Source organism: Cydia splendana, chromosome 23 (assembly GCF_910591565.1).
Source record: "Cydia splendana chromosome 23, ilCydSple1.2, whole genome shotgun sequence".
Lineage (NCBI taxonomy): Eukaryota > Metazoa > Arthropoda > Insecta > Lepidoptera > Tortricidae > Cydia > Cydia splendana.
This window is the reverse complement of record NC_085982.1, coordinates 11,094,153-11,112,790: the sequence shown is the minus strand read 5'-3', so window position 1 is coordinate 11,112,790 and position 18,638 is coordinate 11,094,153. Positions and strand designations below refer to the sequence as shown.

General features: G+C 36.7%; 1 protein-coding gene across 2 annotated transcripts in view; it reads left to right on the top strand.

The window, feature by feature from the left end:
- The window catches only part of LOC134801809 (irregular chiasm C-roughest protein), a 77,975-nt gene that overhangs the window by 40,144 nt on the left and 19,193 nt on the right, over positions 1-18,638 (top strand). For both annotated transcript variants that reach the window (XM_063774428.1, XM_063774427.1), the window contains exons 7-14: positions 1,145-1,223; positions 3,720-3,808; positions 8,795-8,897; positions 11,640-11,773; positions 15,391-15,514; positions 16,187-16,332; positions 16,869-17,022; positions 18,338-18,463. In XM_063774428.1, the coding sequence (XP_063630498.1) occupies positions 1,145-1,223; positions 3,720-3,808; positions 8,795-8,897; positions 11,640-11,773; positions 15,391-15,514; positions 16,187-16,332; positions 16,869-17,022; positions 18,338-18,463 (955 nt within the window). The remainder of the gene's footprint in view (positions 1-1,144; positions 1,224-3,719; positions 3,809-8,794; positions 8,898-11,639; positions 11,774-15,390; positions 15,515-16,186; positions 16,333-16,868; positions 17,023-18,337; positions 18,464-18,638) is intronic.

Sequence of the window (18,638 nt, the reverse complement as noted above, 5' to 3'; positions counted from 1 at the left end):
AATTAAAAATTAAATAAATAAATTAGTACTAATTTAAACTACCTATAAATACAGTATAAAAAATCTGTTAATTAAAACAAAAAGTATTGTATTGATAATATGCTCCTTTAACTTTGATACACAAACACAAACGTTGTGAGTCTGTAATGAGCAAACTTTTCCAGAATATTTACCAATGGTCCATATATTTTCCTACTTGTTATATGGACATACCTAGTTATTTGATATCTGAGCCGTATCCAGTAATCCTATTCATTACGGTCGTTACCAAAAAAAGGCCCAGTATCTTTATCATGTATTTTTCGGGCCCCGTAAAATAACAACCCCTTTTTACTGGCAACCCAATTACTTTTTATGATCAGATGGCCAGCGATATTACTGGCCATTGGGTCATACCGTTGTGACCGTATTTTTATCTGTTTTTATATAAAACGTCTTAATAGAGAATATAAAATAGCGATTGTGTTTGTGTTATGTTTTTTTTTATTGGATTTTCTTTGTAGTTTTATTAAGGTTATATCCGTAATTTTGAGTGAAATATTTGAGTCTATTATGTCACATAAAATTAGGTAAATATTATACATTAATTTTCAACATTTAATGGAATTGCTTATTTGGTAAAAAACACATTACCTAAATATTATCGACGCTATTTGATTTGTCAGCCAACTATTCTTAAATTACAAATTAATTGCATTTTCATGTATTTCTCAGGAAATAAAATTATAATACGTAAAAATATTATTTATTAAATTTTAATGTAGATGTTAAACTCTGCAACGATTTTGATAGCACACGCAGTGCAAGTGTTATTTTAAACGTAAAATTTCTATGAAATTATGACGTAAGTGTTATGTACGTTTGATGTTTTAAATAACACTTGCACTGCGTGTGCTATCTAAATCGTTGCAGACTTTTCTTGATCTAACTCTAACAGCAATCATGACTCTAATTAACGACATTATTAAGCCTTCAGTTAAACCCGACCAATTAAATTATAATTGAATATATTTAATTATATTTTTTGTCAATTCTTGACATTTAAAAAGTGTTATGTGAATGTATTTTTAATTAAAACGTAGCAGCCCTAAGGATTCCATTAAAACGTTTTCACATTTATTAATTGGATATTTTTTGTCAACAGGTAAAATACGCCCCAAAAGTGCAGATAAGAATAAAATCAGGAGCCAAAAGGATACCTGAAGGAAGTGACGCAACTGTTGGTAAGTTTCTGTTAATAATGATAATGGTTTTACATTTTTTTAGGGTTCCGTACCCAAAGGGTAAAACGGGACCCTATTACTAAGACTTCGCTGTCCGTCCGTCCGTCCGTCCGTCCGTCTGTCACCAGGCTGTATCTCACGAACCGTGATAGCTAGACAGTTGAAATTTTCACAGATGATGTATTTCTGTTGCCGCTATAACAACAAATACTAAAAACAGAATAAAATAAAGATTTAAATGGGGCTCCCATACAACAAACGTGATTTTTGACCAAAGTTAAGCAACGTCGGGAGTGGTCAGTATTTGGATGGGTGACCGTTTTTTTTTTTTGCTTTTTTTTTGTTTTTGTTTTTTGCATTATGGTACGGAACCCTTCGTGCGCGAGTCCGACTCGCACTTGCCCGGTTTTTTTCCTTTATTGCCATACCCTGATTTGACGGGTGCAATTTGATTTGAAGTTTAATAGTGCAAGCACGAGTTAAACTTAGGTACTATAAATCGATGTCGATTATAAAATGATAACACTTGCACTGCGGCTATCAACTTTTCTTGGTCCGACTTTAATGTAATTCTAATTTAAAAAAGTGACAAAATGACACGAGAGAATATTTGAGTATATGCTTTTACGCTGACTTTACTCTTAGGGTCTCCCCAGATATATCGACGCGCATTCGGCAAAAGCCGATAGGAAAAAGCTTTATGTCCACGCAATAAGAGCGAAAAAGCCGTCGACGCATCGGCCGGCGCCTGCCGACGCGTCGACGACTTTTTCGCTCTTATTGCGTGGACATAAAGCTTTTTCCTATCGGCTTTTGCCGAATGCGCGTCGATATATCTGGGGAGACCCTTACGGTACCCCTAGTGCAAACTTCATTCAATAGCGTGACGTGACGTACGCGTTTGCGTTAAGTGTCATTTTGTATGGGATTTTGAGTTTCCAAAACGTCCCGCTTGGCGCGCTGTTCAAAATCCCATACAAAATAGACATAACGCTAACGCTCGTCAAGCTATCGAATGTTTACACTAGATGTCTGTGTACAAAGTAAAAGATTATTCTAAGCTACTTTTTAATGTTATCACGTGCTCGTGACAATAATCTGCTCTTGAAGGTTATTTATACTCCAAAATCAACAACGACCTTAAATTCATAACGCAATTAAGTGCAAAAAAGTACCCTAATGGCTTGCATTAAGGTCTCTTGTTTTCTGTATTTTAGTACTTCTAGTAAAGTAATTTCTCCAAGAAAAAAGTGATCTCGCATTAGTTAAAAGCTCAACTCTTTCTAGAACGATATTTTATTTAGTACACAGACTGAAAAGTTGTTATTTAAATGCTAATTAGTTAACAACACCGTAATTTAAAGGTTAAGTGTTTCTAGTAAATAAATGCTATTGTACAGGTACGGTATAATTTCTGAATTAAAGTGAGCTATGTCTGTGACAACTTTTTTATTTGAAAGATTTATGTGTCTAGAATTTCGCATTATGATCGCGTGTGTAATTTGAACTTACGACATTGCGCGACTTGCGACGGCGGCGGCGGCAATCATAGGTTGGAGCGAGACACAGCGATTGGACCTTTCGTTCCCACCTATGGTTGCCGCCGCCGTCGCAAGTCGCGCAATGTCGTACGTTTCTCTCTACAGACGTATACACCCCTTTCCTGTCAATTATATTGACAGTATGGAATTTATTTTATACATAATTTGACGTAAAGATTCAAAGATTCAAAGATTTATTTGTTCAACATAGGTAGGTTACAAGATGTTAAATAAATGTTTCAGTATCACTATGTCGTGCCTATTGGCATACAAATTCAATAAAAATACACACTCTAATCGTAATATCACAGATAAACAATAATAGTCAAAACAGGGTTATCACATGCAGTAAATCTTAATAGGTAATTAGAAGAAAATAAAATCTTAATATTATGTGATAATAGTGGTCAGGATCAATAATTTACAAGTCAGTCAAAAATTCTGTTATAGAGTAGTATGCTTTCTCGGTAAGGAAAGCTTTTAGGTTTCTTTTAAAAACATTATCCTTGTCCTTACATGCTGTTATATTCTCCGGTAACTTATTATATATTTTGTGAGCCATTCCAAGTATGCTTTTTTGTAAAAATGCCGTTTTACTTGGTACTTTTTGCAAAGACTTTAGTTTGTTTTGCAGGCGAACACTTTTAAACTTACTAAATAGGTTGTGGTTTGTATTTACAAAATTGGTCATTTCGTATATATACAAACATGGCAATGTAAGTATTTTAAGCCTTTTAAATAATGGTTAGAATGGTTGGACGTAGGTATATTATTGAACCACAATTTATAGCCCTTTGTATGATTATTTATTCGAATTATTTTTTTCGAGAACAAATTCCATATATTTTTAAATGCTAACAAAATAGTGTGATTAAAGTATTTGTTACTTTTACCATAATATTACATTTGTTATTTAATCGCTAATTAAATTAATGATTAATGTTTATTGTTCTAGTGTGCCAAGCGGAAGCGAATCCCACCAATTTAACATACAAGTGGTATATGGATGAACATCTAATTATAGGAAACTATACAAAGGAATTGGTAAGCTATTTTAATTACAAAACTACATACAACTACTACAATTACAATACACAGGCATATTATTATGTAGTGAGACATAGGTACATAGGAAGACGCTGGATGCGGGTCGCTTCCAACCGGCACGTATGGAGGTCCAAGGGGGCCTATGTTCAGCAGTGGACGTCTTATGGCTGAGATGATGATGATGATGATGAGGTACATAGGTCACTAGATAAGTTTTGATATAGACAAATATGAAACAAAGAGGCCTATCACATATAATTTTTAAAACTATATTTCCATACCGTAAAATGGGGTGAGTAGGGTTCGCGGGGAGAGTTGGGTTATGAATGGGGAGAGAAGGGTGAAAGGGGGTGAGATTTTAAGGCTACTGCTACAAAAATAATGTATTCCAATTTAAAATGGAGCTATAGTACCTAATACTCATAATAAAAAAAATCGATCCAACAATCTTCCAAAATCACATTTGTATGAAAACCCAACTCACCCCAAATACGAGGGACCACGGGGTGAGGTGGGATTTCCTGTTTATCGTCAAAGTTATGAAATGGAACTACCCAAAATAAAATAAAAACTAAAATACGAACGTCCGGAACACTTATTATATACACCATTCAGTTTCCATATGTAAAATTAAATGTTATCGAGGTTTGAATGTCAGGTTTGCACCTACTCACCCCATTTTACGGTACATAATGATTGGCCGGAAAACGATTACTTTCTTTTTAATTTCATGGTATAATAATATACTCCGCCTGGTACTCTATTCCGAGATTCGCGTATGACTTAACTGACACGGGCCTACGTCATCATGCTGTTTACAGGTTCTCAAACTTTAAAATGTGGGAGAATTTTAACCAACGGTGAAAATTATTTTAACGGCATTAATTTTAAGTTATTCATGTAGAAACATAGTAAAATAAAACAAATCTAATGTATTAAATTAAATTTTATTTATCTATACAAGACAAACGTTTAAAAAACGAATTCACAGTTACACATTAATTACCAAGCTTACGACGTGAAAAGTTTGGAAAATACTGCGACTGCTGACACTGAGCGAGAAGGAAATAACAATTAACACGCGTTCGACAAGGATGACGGTCAGGGCATGAAGTTATCTAGATCCGAATTGTCAAATGTGACAGCGCTATCCTGTGTTGCCAGTAATGTAAACAAAATTACCCGAACGTCTGAAATTTCTTTCGTGAATCGGAAGATATTGCTAACAAATAATTAAAAATGACGCGTTATTGTAAAATTTAAGCTAAAATACATATAAATGAAAATTATAAAATTATAAAGAAATATTTTAACTTATTAACCATAGGTATAATGTACCCATGTAACATGTTATGTTGAAATAAAGTGGCAATGTTATTGTGACGTAGGCCCGTGTCACTCTGGGAATGGAAGACCATGTTTTATTAGACCATGATGTTATCGAGGTTTGAATGTCAGGTTTGCACCTACTCACGCCATTTTAGGGTACATAATGATTGGCCGGAAAACGATTACTTTCTTTTTAATTTGAAACATTTGGAACTTTCTTCATCAGGGCCTATACTAACTACCCTCAAAATATGAGGTCGTATCAAAATACAAGGTGTAAAAAAAATCACCCTGCACTTCACCCTTTTGAAGTCAAAAAAACGTCGAAAATAGACGTTAGGGTTAAAAGGGTTTAAATAGAAAGGTGCCCTCAGCAATGTGGTCATGCGTGAAAGTTGGATAACAACTATTATATGTATGGATGTAATGAATGGGAGGTCGGTGAGGGTCGCAAATTGTAGAAATGGTGGAGAAATTGACAAAAGTGTGTTAAGGTAGAAATATTTGTGTAAGGATGAGTTTTATGTCTATTTTACGGGTTGCCCAAAAATATGTTGACTATCTTTTTTGGAGACGTATATATTTCATAATTTTAAAAATAAAGTTTGCGTGTGTATCCTACAAAAAATATTTTGAATAATACCTACGATTTGTTTTAGTTAAATGAGTGTAGTTTTATTTTTTAATGACATAAGAATTTTTTTTTATTGGTTGACGACGCATTTTTGGGCTACCCTGTACTGGTAATGTAACTAGTTATATTTTTACACGACTGCCCAAACAAAAAGAGTGTATTGTTTTCAGCGTTCATGTTTGTATGTATGTGAGTTTCTTTATTCCACCTTAACTTCTGAATGCCTTAACCGATTTAGACGTATGATACATCATTAGAATCCTTACGTCATCCCGGGTAACATAGGCTATGTGACGTCATTATAAAAACAATATGGCGGACTTAATACGCCATATTACGCAACCTTTAGAAAAAAATATCGTGCAAACCTATCGAGTAGGGTATCAAAATGAAGGGCTTTGAAAGCCGATTGATAATATATATGCAACATGTGGGTTTAAGTCTCATTTTGAGAAAGTAAGAATTGACAAAATATGTTAAGAGAAGCTAATCTCATAAAACCAAATATAATTATTGAATGGGATACTTATTAAAATAAAAGGAAAGGGTTTGATCGCTGATATAAGAAAATATAATTATATTATATTAGGTAGGTACATACTACTCATAGTTTTTAAAACATGTTCGTAATTGCGCTTATGGAATCGAAAAGTTTAAAATATAACTTCTATTTATTAATCGATACGATACAGAGTCCGTCTAAGCTAACTCTGCACCGACTTTGGCAGAACAAATCGTGAAAGTATCATTATAACCGTATGGTTTGATTTAATTTTAACATTTATGATGATGATGACATTTTTTTTAAGGCCGAAGGGTGAGCTCCACCTAGGGCCTACGGCTCAGAGCGTAAGATAGATGTGCGCTTCCTGCAACTTGTCCAAGTATATGCACTCGGTCCAAAGCCAGGCGCCAAAGACGCCCCCACACTAAAAGGGTCAGGCGTAGCCCGACGTACGTGACACGCTATACGCTTACCAAAGCCGGGCGCCTTTGGCGCCCTCATACTCAAAGCATCGGCCGTAGCCCGACATACGTGGCGCGTTGTACGCGTTCCAAAGCCGGGCGCCTTCGGCGCCCTCATACTAAAAGAGTCGGGCGTAGCCCGACGTACATACGTGGCGCACTGCGCGCGGTCCAAGGCCAGGCGACTTCTACTTTCTCATACTAAAAGTGTCGGGCGTAGTCCGACGTACGTGTAACGCTGTACGCATACCAAAGCCGGGCACCTTCGGCGCCCTCACACTTAAAGGTTTTGGCGTAGCCCGATGTACGTGGCGCGCTGCACGCAGTCCAAAGCCAGGCACCTTCAAATCTCTCATATTAAAAGTATTGGGTGTAGCGTGACACGCTGTATGATTACCAAAGCCGGCCTCATACTCAAAGCGTCGGGCGTAGCCCGACGTACGTGGCGCGCTGTACGCGTTCCAAAGCCGGGCGCCTTCGGCGCCCTCATACTAAAAGAGTCGGGCGTAGCCCGACGTACGTGGCGCGCTGCGCGCGGTCCAAAGCCAGGCGACTTCTACTTTCTCATACTAAAAGTGTCGGGCGCCGAAGGCGCCCTCTTACTCAAAGCGTCGGGCGTGTACGAGGCGCGTTATACGCGTTCTAAAGCCGGGCGCCTTCGGCGCCCTAATGGTAAAAGAGTCGGATGTAGCCCGACGTACGTGGCGCGCTGCACTCGGTCCAAAGCCAGGCGCCTTCGACTCTCTCATACTAAGTGTCGGGCGTAGGCCCACATACGTGACACGCTGTACCCTTACCAAGACGCCTTCAGTGCCCTCTTGCTCAAAGCGTCGGGCGTAGTCCGACGTACGTGACACGCTGTACGCATACCAAAGCCGGGCGCCTTCGGCGCCCTCACACTTAAAGGTTCTGGCGTAGTCCGATGTACGTAGCGCGCTGCAAGCGGTCCAAAGCCAGGCGCCTTCGACTCTCTCATATTAAAAGTATCGGGCGTAGCGTGACACGCTGTATGATTACCAAAGCCGGCCTCATACTCAAAGCGTCGGGCGTAGCCCGACGTACGTGGCGCGCTGCACGCGGTCCAAAGCCAGTCCCCTCAACATTCTCATACTAAAAGTGTCGGGCGTAGCCCGACGTACGTGACACGCTGTACGCTTACCAAAGCCGGGCGCCTTCGGCGCCCTCATACTCAAAGCGTCGGGCGTGTACGAGGCGCGTTGTACGCATTCTAAAGCCGGGCGCCTTCGGCGCCCTAATGGTAAAAGAGTCGGATGTAGCCCGACGTACGTGGCGCGCTGCACTCGGTCCAAAGCCAGGCGCCTTTGACTCTCTCATACTAAGTGTCGGGCGTAGGCCCACATACGTGACACGCTGTACCCTTACCAAGACGCCTTCAGTGCCCTCTTGCTCAAAGCGTCGGGCGTAGCCCGACGTTCGTGGAGCACTGTACGCGTTCCAAAGTAGTCGGGCGTAGCCCGATATATGCGGCGCTCTGCGTGCCTTTCTGTACTGAGGACGCCCTCGCAAAAGTAATATAAAGTGACTTCAAATGATTATTAACGAAATCATGACCCCAAAATTAATTAAATAAATAAAAAATTAAAAAACACGACTGCGAAAAAGCTAACTGAAAAGATGAAAATATTTTTTAGTTGTGTTAGTTACTCAACTTAATGAATGTAAAAATTCTAAAAAGTATAAAATAAAATAAATTAATTAAAAATTAAAAAACACGACTGCGAAAAAGCGAACTGAAAAGACAAAAATAATTTTTAGTTGTGTTAGTTACTCAACTTAATGAATGTAAAAAATTATTAGAATATGAGTGTTTAGTGAAGGTTATAAACAACAAACGCAAAAGTTTTATGCTCATTTAGGATCGTGACTGTACCTGTGTATTTTATTTCAATTGCAGTCGGGGACCTTTTAAATGGGAAAATGTCAATACATCAAGGTTTTTTAATTTTTAATTAATTTATGTTTTAACATTACTACAATGAATACAAATTAGTTCAAACTAGACAACCATATTTCATGTATGTTTTTTGTTACAGAAAATAGAGAATATAACAAGAAAATATAACGATATCGTCATCAAATGTGAAGTTTTCAACGAAGTTGGCAAGAGCGAAGACTCCAGAACGTTAGAAGTTACATGTAAGTTTTTAAAGTCATTCTTACATAATTTATAAATTATCCTACGACCTTCGAATACAATTGTAGGTTATACAGGTTGTTTTTTTAAAACCTAAGCTATACCTATATTGCTAGATGAATACATACTGAGCAACTTTTACTATGGGCTTGGGCGGGATTGGTCCCGAGATCGCGAAAAAAATTGCCTGTTGCATACACATACGCAACCCCAAAGTTGCCCTCTCTGGGCACGCACTGCTTTACTCGCGCATTCGTTTCTGTGATGTGTGATCAGTGATCACGAGATGATTTTGATGATCATCGCGAACCTACACTGTCAATTCGAACGTGCACTGACATTAAACCGATATTAGAATGATACAAGGGGGAGGCCGATGTAAGGGGAAGGCCTAATATGTTCAGCAGTGGCCGTCTTATGGCTGAGATGATGATGATGATGAGAATGATCATCATCTTCCTCGCGTTGTCCCGGTATTTTGCCACGGCTCATGGGAGCCTGGGGTCCGCTTGGCAACTAATCCCAGGAATTGGCGTAGGCACTAGTCTTTACGAAAGCGACTGCCATCTGACCTTCCAACCCAGAGGGTAAACTAGGCCTTCTTGGGATTAGTCCGGTTTCATCACGATGTTTTTCTTCACCGAAAAGCGACTGGTAAATATCAAATGATATTTCTTCGTACATAAGTTCCGAAAAACTCATTGGTACGACCCGGGGTTCGAACCCGCGACCTCCAGATTGAAAGTCGCACGCTCTTACCGCTAGGCCACCAGCGCTCGATGATGAGAATGATATTGGAATAATTTCGGTTAGCTGTCATTCGCGCGGTCTCGCTCGCAATAATTGCCATATTATTAGTGACATGAAAAAGTTGTTTCACCTAGATATTTGGATCTACATTTTAACAAAGTATAAGTAGCACTCAGTTTATTACCTCATTACAAAATTACGTTTAATTTGTGAAACCACCAACGCTTCGCAGAATATCATGACGTCAATTAGTGGGTGTACACAATACGCACCTTATCATGACGTCAAATCAGAACAGTAAACGCAGATATGGAAATACGAATAACTTCCAACATTTAAAGTGTGACTCACGTTTATTAAAGGGCCCACTGGATTAATTAACAGTCCGCCGGACGGTATCGGCCTGTCAGTTAGAACAAAATTTTGACAGCTCCGAACAACTGACAGGCCCATACCATCCGGAGGCCTGTTAATCAGTGGGTCCTCCAATACGCGGGATACGCGGATTCGCGCGTCGTGGTGGCTCAGTTGGCAGATCGCTGGAGTATCGATTCAGAGGCCGTAAGTTCAAGTCTCACCCAACCCAAGGCAGTAATTTTTTAAGCTTAATAGCATCGTTCGCATACCTTTCTGCTCGTTAAAAATAAATTAAATATTATTTTGCTTCAGTAAAATGAAGTTATAATAAATATAATATTTTACAAACATGCCACCTCGGCGTCGGTTTTCGTGTCACCACTATTATGTTATTTAGGTCAGTTAACTTTTTGTTATTGTTATTCCGTTTGGTTTCGTGACCAGAGACAGCATTGATACAAAATATTTGTTGTTTATTACCGTGGAATGGATTCTAAATTTGACTCCTGAGAATTAATGAATAAACCATAAAAAATGAATAATCTAGGATTTTATTGAATTTACTGTCATTTACCGAATATCTATAGGACATTTTTTACACAAATTGACTAAGCCTTACAGTAAGCTCAAGAAGGCTTGTGTTATGGGTACTCAGACAACGATATATACACCGTGTTTTTTTTGATTTCCGTTAATTTCAAGGGTGCATACCTGAGCTTAAATCAAGTAACTTTCCCAAAGACACCGATATTCTAATTAACTCCATTTCGAAGATAATCAATATTTTATTTTTTTCCTATAAGGCCTCTACAAGCTTGTACACTTGCCTTAAGGTCGGTTTACATATTGATTAGTGTTTAGAATGAGTTCATACATTTGCTACTAAACTTAAGTAAAATCTCGGTCGATCGATGTTCGAATTGACATTGATATATCACAGATTTCAATTGTTTGGTTTAGTTAAATGTAATGCCCGTGTTACAACAACGCTATATGCTACATTTAATTACTTTTTAATATTAATTTTTCTGAAAAAAAAGCAAAAAAATATTTTTTTTTCAAAATTAACTATGCCATTTAGTTTTTTTAAACGTACTTAACCATACCCCGAAGTTAACGGAATTCAATAAAAACACGGTGTATATAATATATAAATACTTAAATAGGGACATAGAAAACAATCATGACTCATTAACAAATATCTGTATCATCATACAAATAAATGCCCTTACCAGGATTCGAACCCGGAACCATCGGCTTCATAGGCAGGGTCACTACCCCCTAGACCAGACCGGTCGGTTAATATTTAAAGACCAAGAAATTTTTATGCTTTGAATAAGCTGGCATTGACTTTTTTTTCGTATGTAATATCTATTTCAGTTTTTTTATATTACATACAAAACCTTTACCCTCTACTACCTCCTGAAGCCTTACGGCATCCATTTAACCCTAAAACTTTTTATTTTCTGTATTTCTCAAAACATATAAAACCGATACATACAAAAAAATTAAAAATAAAACATATGAACCAACATCTTGTCCACACGCATGATATGTAAATTGCTTATGCTTAGCAAACATTGAACACTGATCATCGTATATTAAAATTTTCGTTAACAATTTATCTCGTCCCTCAGACGCGCCAACCTTCAGGACACATCCCAAAGACGTGGAAGCCGAAATCGGGAAGACTGTCACGTTGACATGTGACGTTGACAGTTACCCGGCGCCTGAGATAAGGTGGCTACATCAGGAGGAGGATCAGAATATTGTAAGTATATTTAGCAATTACATTTAACGCAACTAATGGGTATTGTACGTAAGTTCCAAAAAATTCATTGGTACGAGCCGGGGTTTGAACCGCGCGAGATTGTTTCAATAAAAATATGGTAATTAAATAAATTATGTCGAGGTTAATATGGTTATTTACTCAATATTCTCAGTAATTTGTGATTAAAATTTACTGGGTTAAATAATGAAATTCCTACATCGACTGTATTAATTGCATTACGAGCTTTAAACCAAAAATAAAACAGCCTTTATTTGATTTCCGCTCATTCTAATTTCAAACTTATATTATTTGCTGTACAGTTCAATTTGGCATAAACAAATACGTTTAGATGCATCAATGTTTATTTATCAAAAGTGGCTAAAACCAATAAACTGACCACATTAAATACGAATATCGACTAAAAGCTTTTGACCACCGAATTATATACAAATCTATTGAGGTTTTCAACCGGTGCACTAGTATACAAATATATTCCTATTACAATTTGTTATAGTGATGTCATAGAGTATATTGCATGAGTGATATTGCATGTTAATTTGCACACCTGCTTGCAGGTTGAATACGTGGAACTTTTGTACTTTTAAGACCTTTTATTGTAACCGTGTTCTTGCAAATAAAAAAATTATGACTATGATTTATAAAAAAAAAATAAGTAGGTAAGCATAGCATGATAATAACACTAACATTTCACGATTCACAATTTGCTCTAAAGTTCTATTACCTAAAAATATAAAACTTTGCCCTTTAATAAAACTTTGCCCACCGTGTCACAGTTCAGTAAAAGCGAAATATCTTAAAAGTAGTTACACACTTTCTGAAGCAAGTGTATCTGTAACTACTTTTAAGTTATTTCGCTTTTACCGGACTGTGACGCGGTGGGCAAAGTTATGTCAAAGGGCAAAGTTTTTATTTTTACGATAATTTTTATTCGTATACTAATGCTACGTATTTAATTTGATGGTTATGAGTTTTACCGATAGAGTTAAACCAAGAAAAGTCTGCAACGATTTTGATAGCATACGCAAGTGTTATTTATAACGTCATAATTTCATAGAAGTTTGACATTTAAAACAACACGTGCACTGCCTGTGCTATCAAAATCGTCGCAGACTTTTCTTTGTCTAACTCTTATCTTTTATTCTCAAGTATATCAGATTTCAGATAAAGTTAAGATCTGAGGCACGAGTTTTTGTATGTACCTATGTATAATATAATATTCCAGTCAAGTTCGCAATATTTCGTAATCGAGAACCAAGTGAGAACTGAGTGTGTTTTCAAAAGGTCTTATTATTGTATGGTTTTTCATAGAGAGATAAGCCCTTTTAAAAGAAACTCCTCATAACGACGCCCACACTAACAATAAACATATCAAAAAGGCGACAAAACCTCACAAAAGGTACAATAAGCGCATTACTCCATACGGAAATAAGGGATCTTGATAAACGTTCGCGTTGCTTGAATACGTTCGTAAGATAAGTTTATGTGGGATGTAAGAGGAATAGTGTGTTTGACAATTTTTTTATGAATGGTATCAATCGATCAGGTTTGTTTTGATGATCAAATGTCTGTATGGGACCCATTGTCTTTAAGCAATACAAAAGTCACAAATGATGGTCAAAGTCTGGCAACCGCACTTTAAAAAAATCTTCTAACAAAATGGCAATACATCGTGTCATCACCATGTAACGTTTGAGGCCGTTTCAATGTATAGAAAACAAGGAAATTGTAATATCAATCAATCAATCAATCAAACAATCAAAGCATTTATTTTCAGGCTACTAAGGCCCATAGATACATACCTTACAAACTAACATATATATACAATAATAAAAAACTTAAATACTAAAAAATCATTTTCGTGACGCAGTTTTCTGTTGCGGCATCACTTGCTCTGGTGTAGGATTCGGCAGATTCCCACGGAACCGCCGAAATATCACACCCTTCGGCCAGAAGTCCGTGCTCGCGATGGCTTCCAGCAGCGGCCGCGGCACGCGCACCACAAACGAGCTGAAGTGCACGTAATGTCGCGATCGCAGCTGGAACACTTTCAACTCGTAACGGGTCTTCTTGCGAAGATATTCCACCACATCGTCTGCTGTGGCGGAAACATGCAGGCGCGATGCGTATATGAAAATAGAAAAAAACCCTATTGTATCGACCTTATTTTCAGCGCAGTACCTTGTAAGACCTATCATGTACTTATATTTCAAAGTATATTCAAAATCAAAGGTACCAGATGTGACCTACTTAATCGTTAAAGTAGGCAGACTCAAAAAGCATTGTTTTATAAAATCGGCAGTCTGCTGCTGGACATATAGAGCCATCTATATTTATTTTGTCTGTAATATATGTCCCTATATGTACCTACTTTGGCATGAACCTTAAACTATAGATATATTTGTCTATTTTTTAATTATTGGAGGGTCATGCAGATGATACTTTTGGTTCGTTGTTTTATTAGCTACGACGGTTGATGCTGACTTGGACACATGCGAAAAGAAATACTTACAAAATCAAACAAAATCAAAAAGAGGATGTGTTATTGAATTAAAAGTAGTTTAGCATATTATTCTAATAAGCCAAGGTATTGTGTGAAGTTGTGCTTCAAATATAGCTATCTAACTAACATTATTTTAAAGCGACTATTATTCTATTTTATCCAATTTCGGGACCACATTTTCAATAAACTTCAAGAGACATCCAATAAGTATTTCATTGAGCCATAAGCGCGTTTCAAAGGATGGTTAAATTCAAGATTTATTTGAAAAAGCATTAGTGTGGATCAAATTTTATTACCAACGGAATAAATTTTCCACATATTGAATACTGTTGAATAATACATTTATTTTATAGTATCTACTTCAAAAGAGTAAAATATTTGTGGTAATAAAAAATAGATCGCGCGCGTTATTCCAAAATTTAAAGTGCAGTCAGCAGCAGAAGTTGCTAAGCGGGCGAGGTGTTCAAAATTTCCTTGACGCGCTCTTATTCTCTTAACAATAAAGTCGCGTCAAGATCATTTTGAACACCTTTCCCGCTTAGCAACTATTAATGCTGACTGTACCTACTTATTATACTTGTCAAGTCGTTTAACGTAGGGTGACACAATTGTAACATAATACTTATTTACACTGACGTGTAACGTGTATTCATGAGCAATTAAAAAGAGGCATTTTATATGGAGACTGTTCACAGTGAAGTTTTCATTACTTGTTTTGTGATAATAGTAGTTTATATGACTGCTACATAATACAAAATTTTATTTTCTCACTCGTTCTATAATAAGATCACATGAGTCTTGTAATGCCTAATAAAATTATATACAGTTACATACATACACTGCTTTATCAACACATAATATATATGAGCTCGCTGCCATTGTGGCATTGATCACAATTGATATTTCATTTCGAAAAACGCGTAATCTCGGCTGTTATTAGAATTTAGTTCAAATCTATTTCTTTATTTTTCAGAGATGGTAAATATTATAATGTCTGGTTAAAAAAGAAAAAAGCAAAAATAAACTTATAAAAATTGTAAAAGGAATAAGCTCTCCTAATAACAAACATTATTTTAAACTGTCTTATTTGTTGCAGCGAGTAGGTAGAACAGCCAACCTGACCCTAACACTGGACACACACACAGCCGGAAGATACATATGCATAGCCAATGTACCTGGCTACCCTGAGATCGAGACGTCTGGCTCCATATTTATCAAAGGTAAGTTTAGGCAAAATAATGTTAGGGATGAATGTTGATGGACGGAGAGCGGATGGTAGACCCAAAAAACGATGGATGGATTGTGTGAGAGAGGATATGAGAAAGAAAGGAGTGAGTGCTGAGACTGCTGAGGTGACGAAAGACAGAGGAGAATGGAAGAGAAAAACATGTTGAGCCGATCCCACATAACGTGGGATAAGGGCAGGGAAAAGAAAGAAGTTTATTTTTATTTCACAGAAATATGTATTTTGTATCGTCCCTCAAAAAAATACGTGGTTGAAAAAGTTATGATTTGCACAGCAGAATGCCGTTTTGCTGTGCAATTAGTTTTTAGATTAGGTTAGGTTAGTATTTTTGCTGATCGTTTAAATAGTATCCGTTTTAAAATCTTTACGATATGAACGTATTGTTGGTATAATTTACCAGTCGCTTTTCGGTGAAGGAAAACATCTCGAGGAAACCGGACTAATCCCAATAAGGCTTAGTTTAAAAAAATTGTGCCTACGCCAATTATTGGGATTAGTTGCCACGCAGACCCCAGGCTCCCATGAGCTGTGGCCAAATGCCGGGACAACGCGAGTTAGCTGATGAAAAAGATGATGAACGTATTGTTGACAGTAAACTCATTAGGTATTAGTTGCATGTGGATTAACATAGTTGTCGTGTTTTTAGGTCCACCAAAAATCCTTTCCAACTACACCCAGTTTGGGTCCCAAGGAGACAGCGTGAAGATAGAATGTGCAGCGTTTGCAGTCCCTCGCATCGAGAGCATTGTGTGGACATTCGATGGGAAAGAGATAGATTCTATACATGACCAGGTAAGCAAACCAGATCAATTTATAAATACAGAATCATCCTCCTGTTATTTCTACTTATCCATTTCGTTTCGCGTTGATGTAGAAGGTTCTGGATGTGAACTAAGGTCAGAGAAAGGTTTATTAATAGAAATGACAACAATTATGACATTGATGAATGTTTGGATTCGATATTGTTTTATAATGAACAAGACGATTATATATAATATTTATAGTTATATATAAATACTTATATTATATACACATAAGACATCCATAACTCAGAAACAAACGTTTGTCATAAACATACAAATAAATGCCCATACTAAGATTCGAACCTGGGACCTCCTGCTTCGTAGTTCGTCGTTCGTAGGTCACTATCGACTAGGCTAGGAGACCGTTTCTGTTAGGTAAGATACTATGCAAAATAACAAAAGGGATGAAAAAGAAGTTTCCTTTTTTTTTACCATGAACACACAACATAACGCTATTATTGACCCTATTATTGTATTCGATCCTATTATTGATACAAAAATCTCCTATTTATATTTTGTCAACAGGATTACGCATTTCTCGAAGACGCGCAGCCAGGCGGTGTTATAAACTCGACTCTGATCATAAGAGAAAGCCAATCTAAACACTTCGGGACATATCGATGTAATGTGTCCAATGAGTATGGGAGCGATGCGATGGATATCATATTGAAGCCTAACAGTAAGTTATTACAAGTTTAATACACTATTTACAAAGGAATTCTAGTTGATATCTGATACGACACGACTTTTTCCCTAAGAACATCATAAAAGAAAAAATAGAGGGAAAAAGAAAAGGAGGAAGACCGTGAGAAAAATATTTCAACCAAATAAAAGAAAAGGTTCAGGTCGTGTCATACCAGAAGGTTAAGGAGTTGGCAGAGGATCGGATGAGTTGAAGATTGCTCCACCGACAAGAGCTCTTAAAATATAAAAAAAAGAATACAACATTTAGTAATTTAGTATAATTGAAAAACAAAAACCGGTTAAAAGTATTGTTGACCATACAGATATTACAGATAGTAAAGAATTCAGAGCAATTGTATATAAAGTTAGAGTCTGGCTACTGAAATATTACACAAATGTTTGGCGGGAAATTCAAAAAATCTTGGGCTGGTCACACTTTGTGTAGTAGGAATTATAGTTTTGATACTAGAAAATATTTTTAATTATCTGTGCACACGTAAGGTACCTAAGGATATAAGTTAAATATACGTTGACGTGCACTCAAAGTCAGCTTACATAATTTCTACCACTATGTAAAGTACAGTCAACGATAAACACATATGTTAACACTTTCTCACCATATATCATTGTAACAAGGCGAAAAATGAAATGAAAATGAAAATGAAAATCTTTATTTCAGGCAACTAATGGCCCATACATAAATACCTTAAAACTAGCATACATATTATATAAAAATATATTTTATAACTAAACTTTAAAAAACTAAACACCACATATCACATTATGGCTGCGATGCATTACGCAACCCCGCAGTGTCAGGGAGCCGGCCGCGGAACCGCCGAAACTTGACACCCTTCGGCCAATGTAGTGTAAATAAGACCTAGCTCGATAATACCGTAATATTAATCCATCACCAAAAAAATACATAAGTACTATGCCAAATATGCTAAATGCTAAGTATCAAAATATTTATAGAGCACCAACCTCCTAATTTGTTTACATTTGTTTAGGAGTTGTAAACATTGCAGTTTTTCGTTATACAACGCTACACGTCGACTTCGCACACTGTCGTAATTATTTACGAGCTTAAATAATAGTTTGTGAACCTCACTCAGTATAGACATTATTAATATTATTTAAAATAAACCCCTTATAAACCGAAAACAATTTGAATGAATGACATAAATTGACAACTGACTTTTAGCTTTTTTTTAAATCATAGACAATTGGTGATACAACAACGAAATATCTGTCAACAATTTTTGGCTAGCCAAACCTTAGCAAAGTAGGTAACACAATTTTTGTTGCAGAATCGTTTCCACTACTAATAATTCTGTTTGGGGTGACATCAGGAACGATAATGGTGGCAGCATTGATAATGCTTGTGATATTATGTCAAAGAAAGCAGAGGAAAAATAAGCAGACGCAAGTTACAGGTACATTATTATTAATAATGTTTTTTTTTTTACAATATAATGTAGACCTTAGTGAGGATATAAGTACATTTATACAATTTGTATCCTAGGCTACTCTTGAACCTTGTCGCTTTGACTTCTAGATACATGACATACATTACTCATTGAGCACTGTCGTAGTTCAAGACAAATAAAT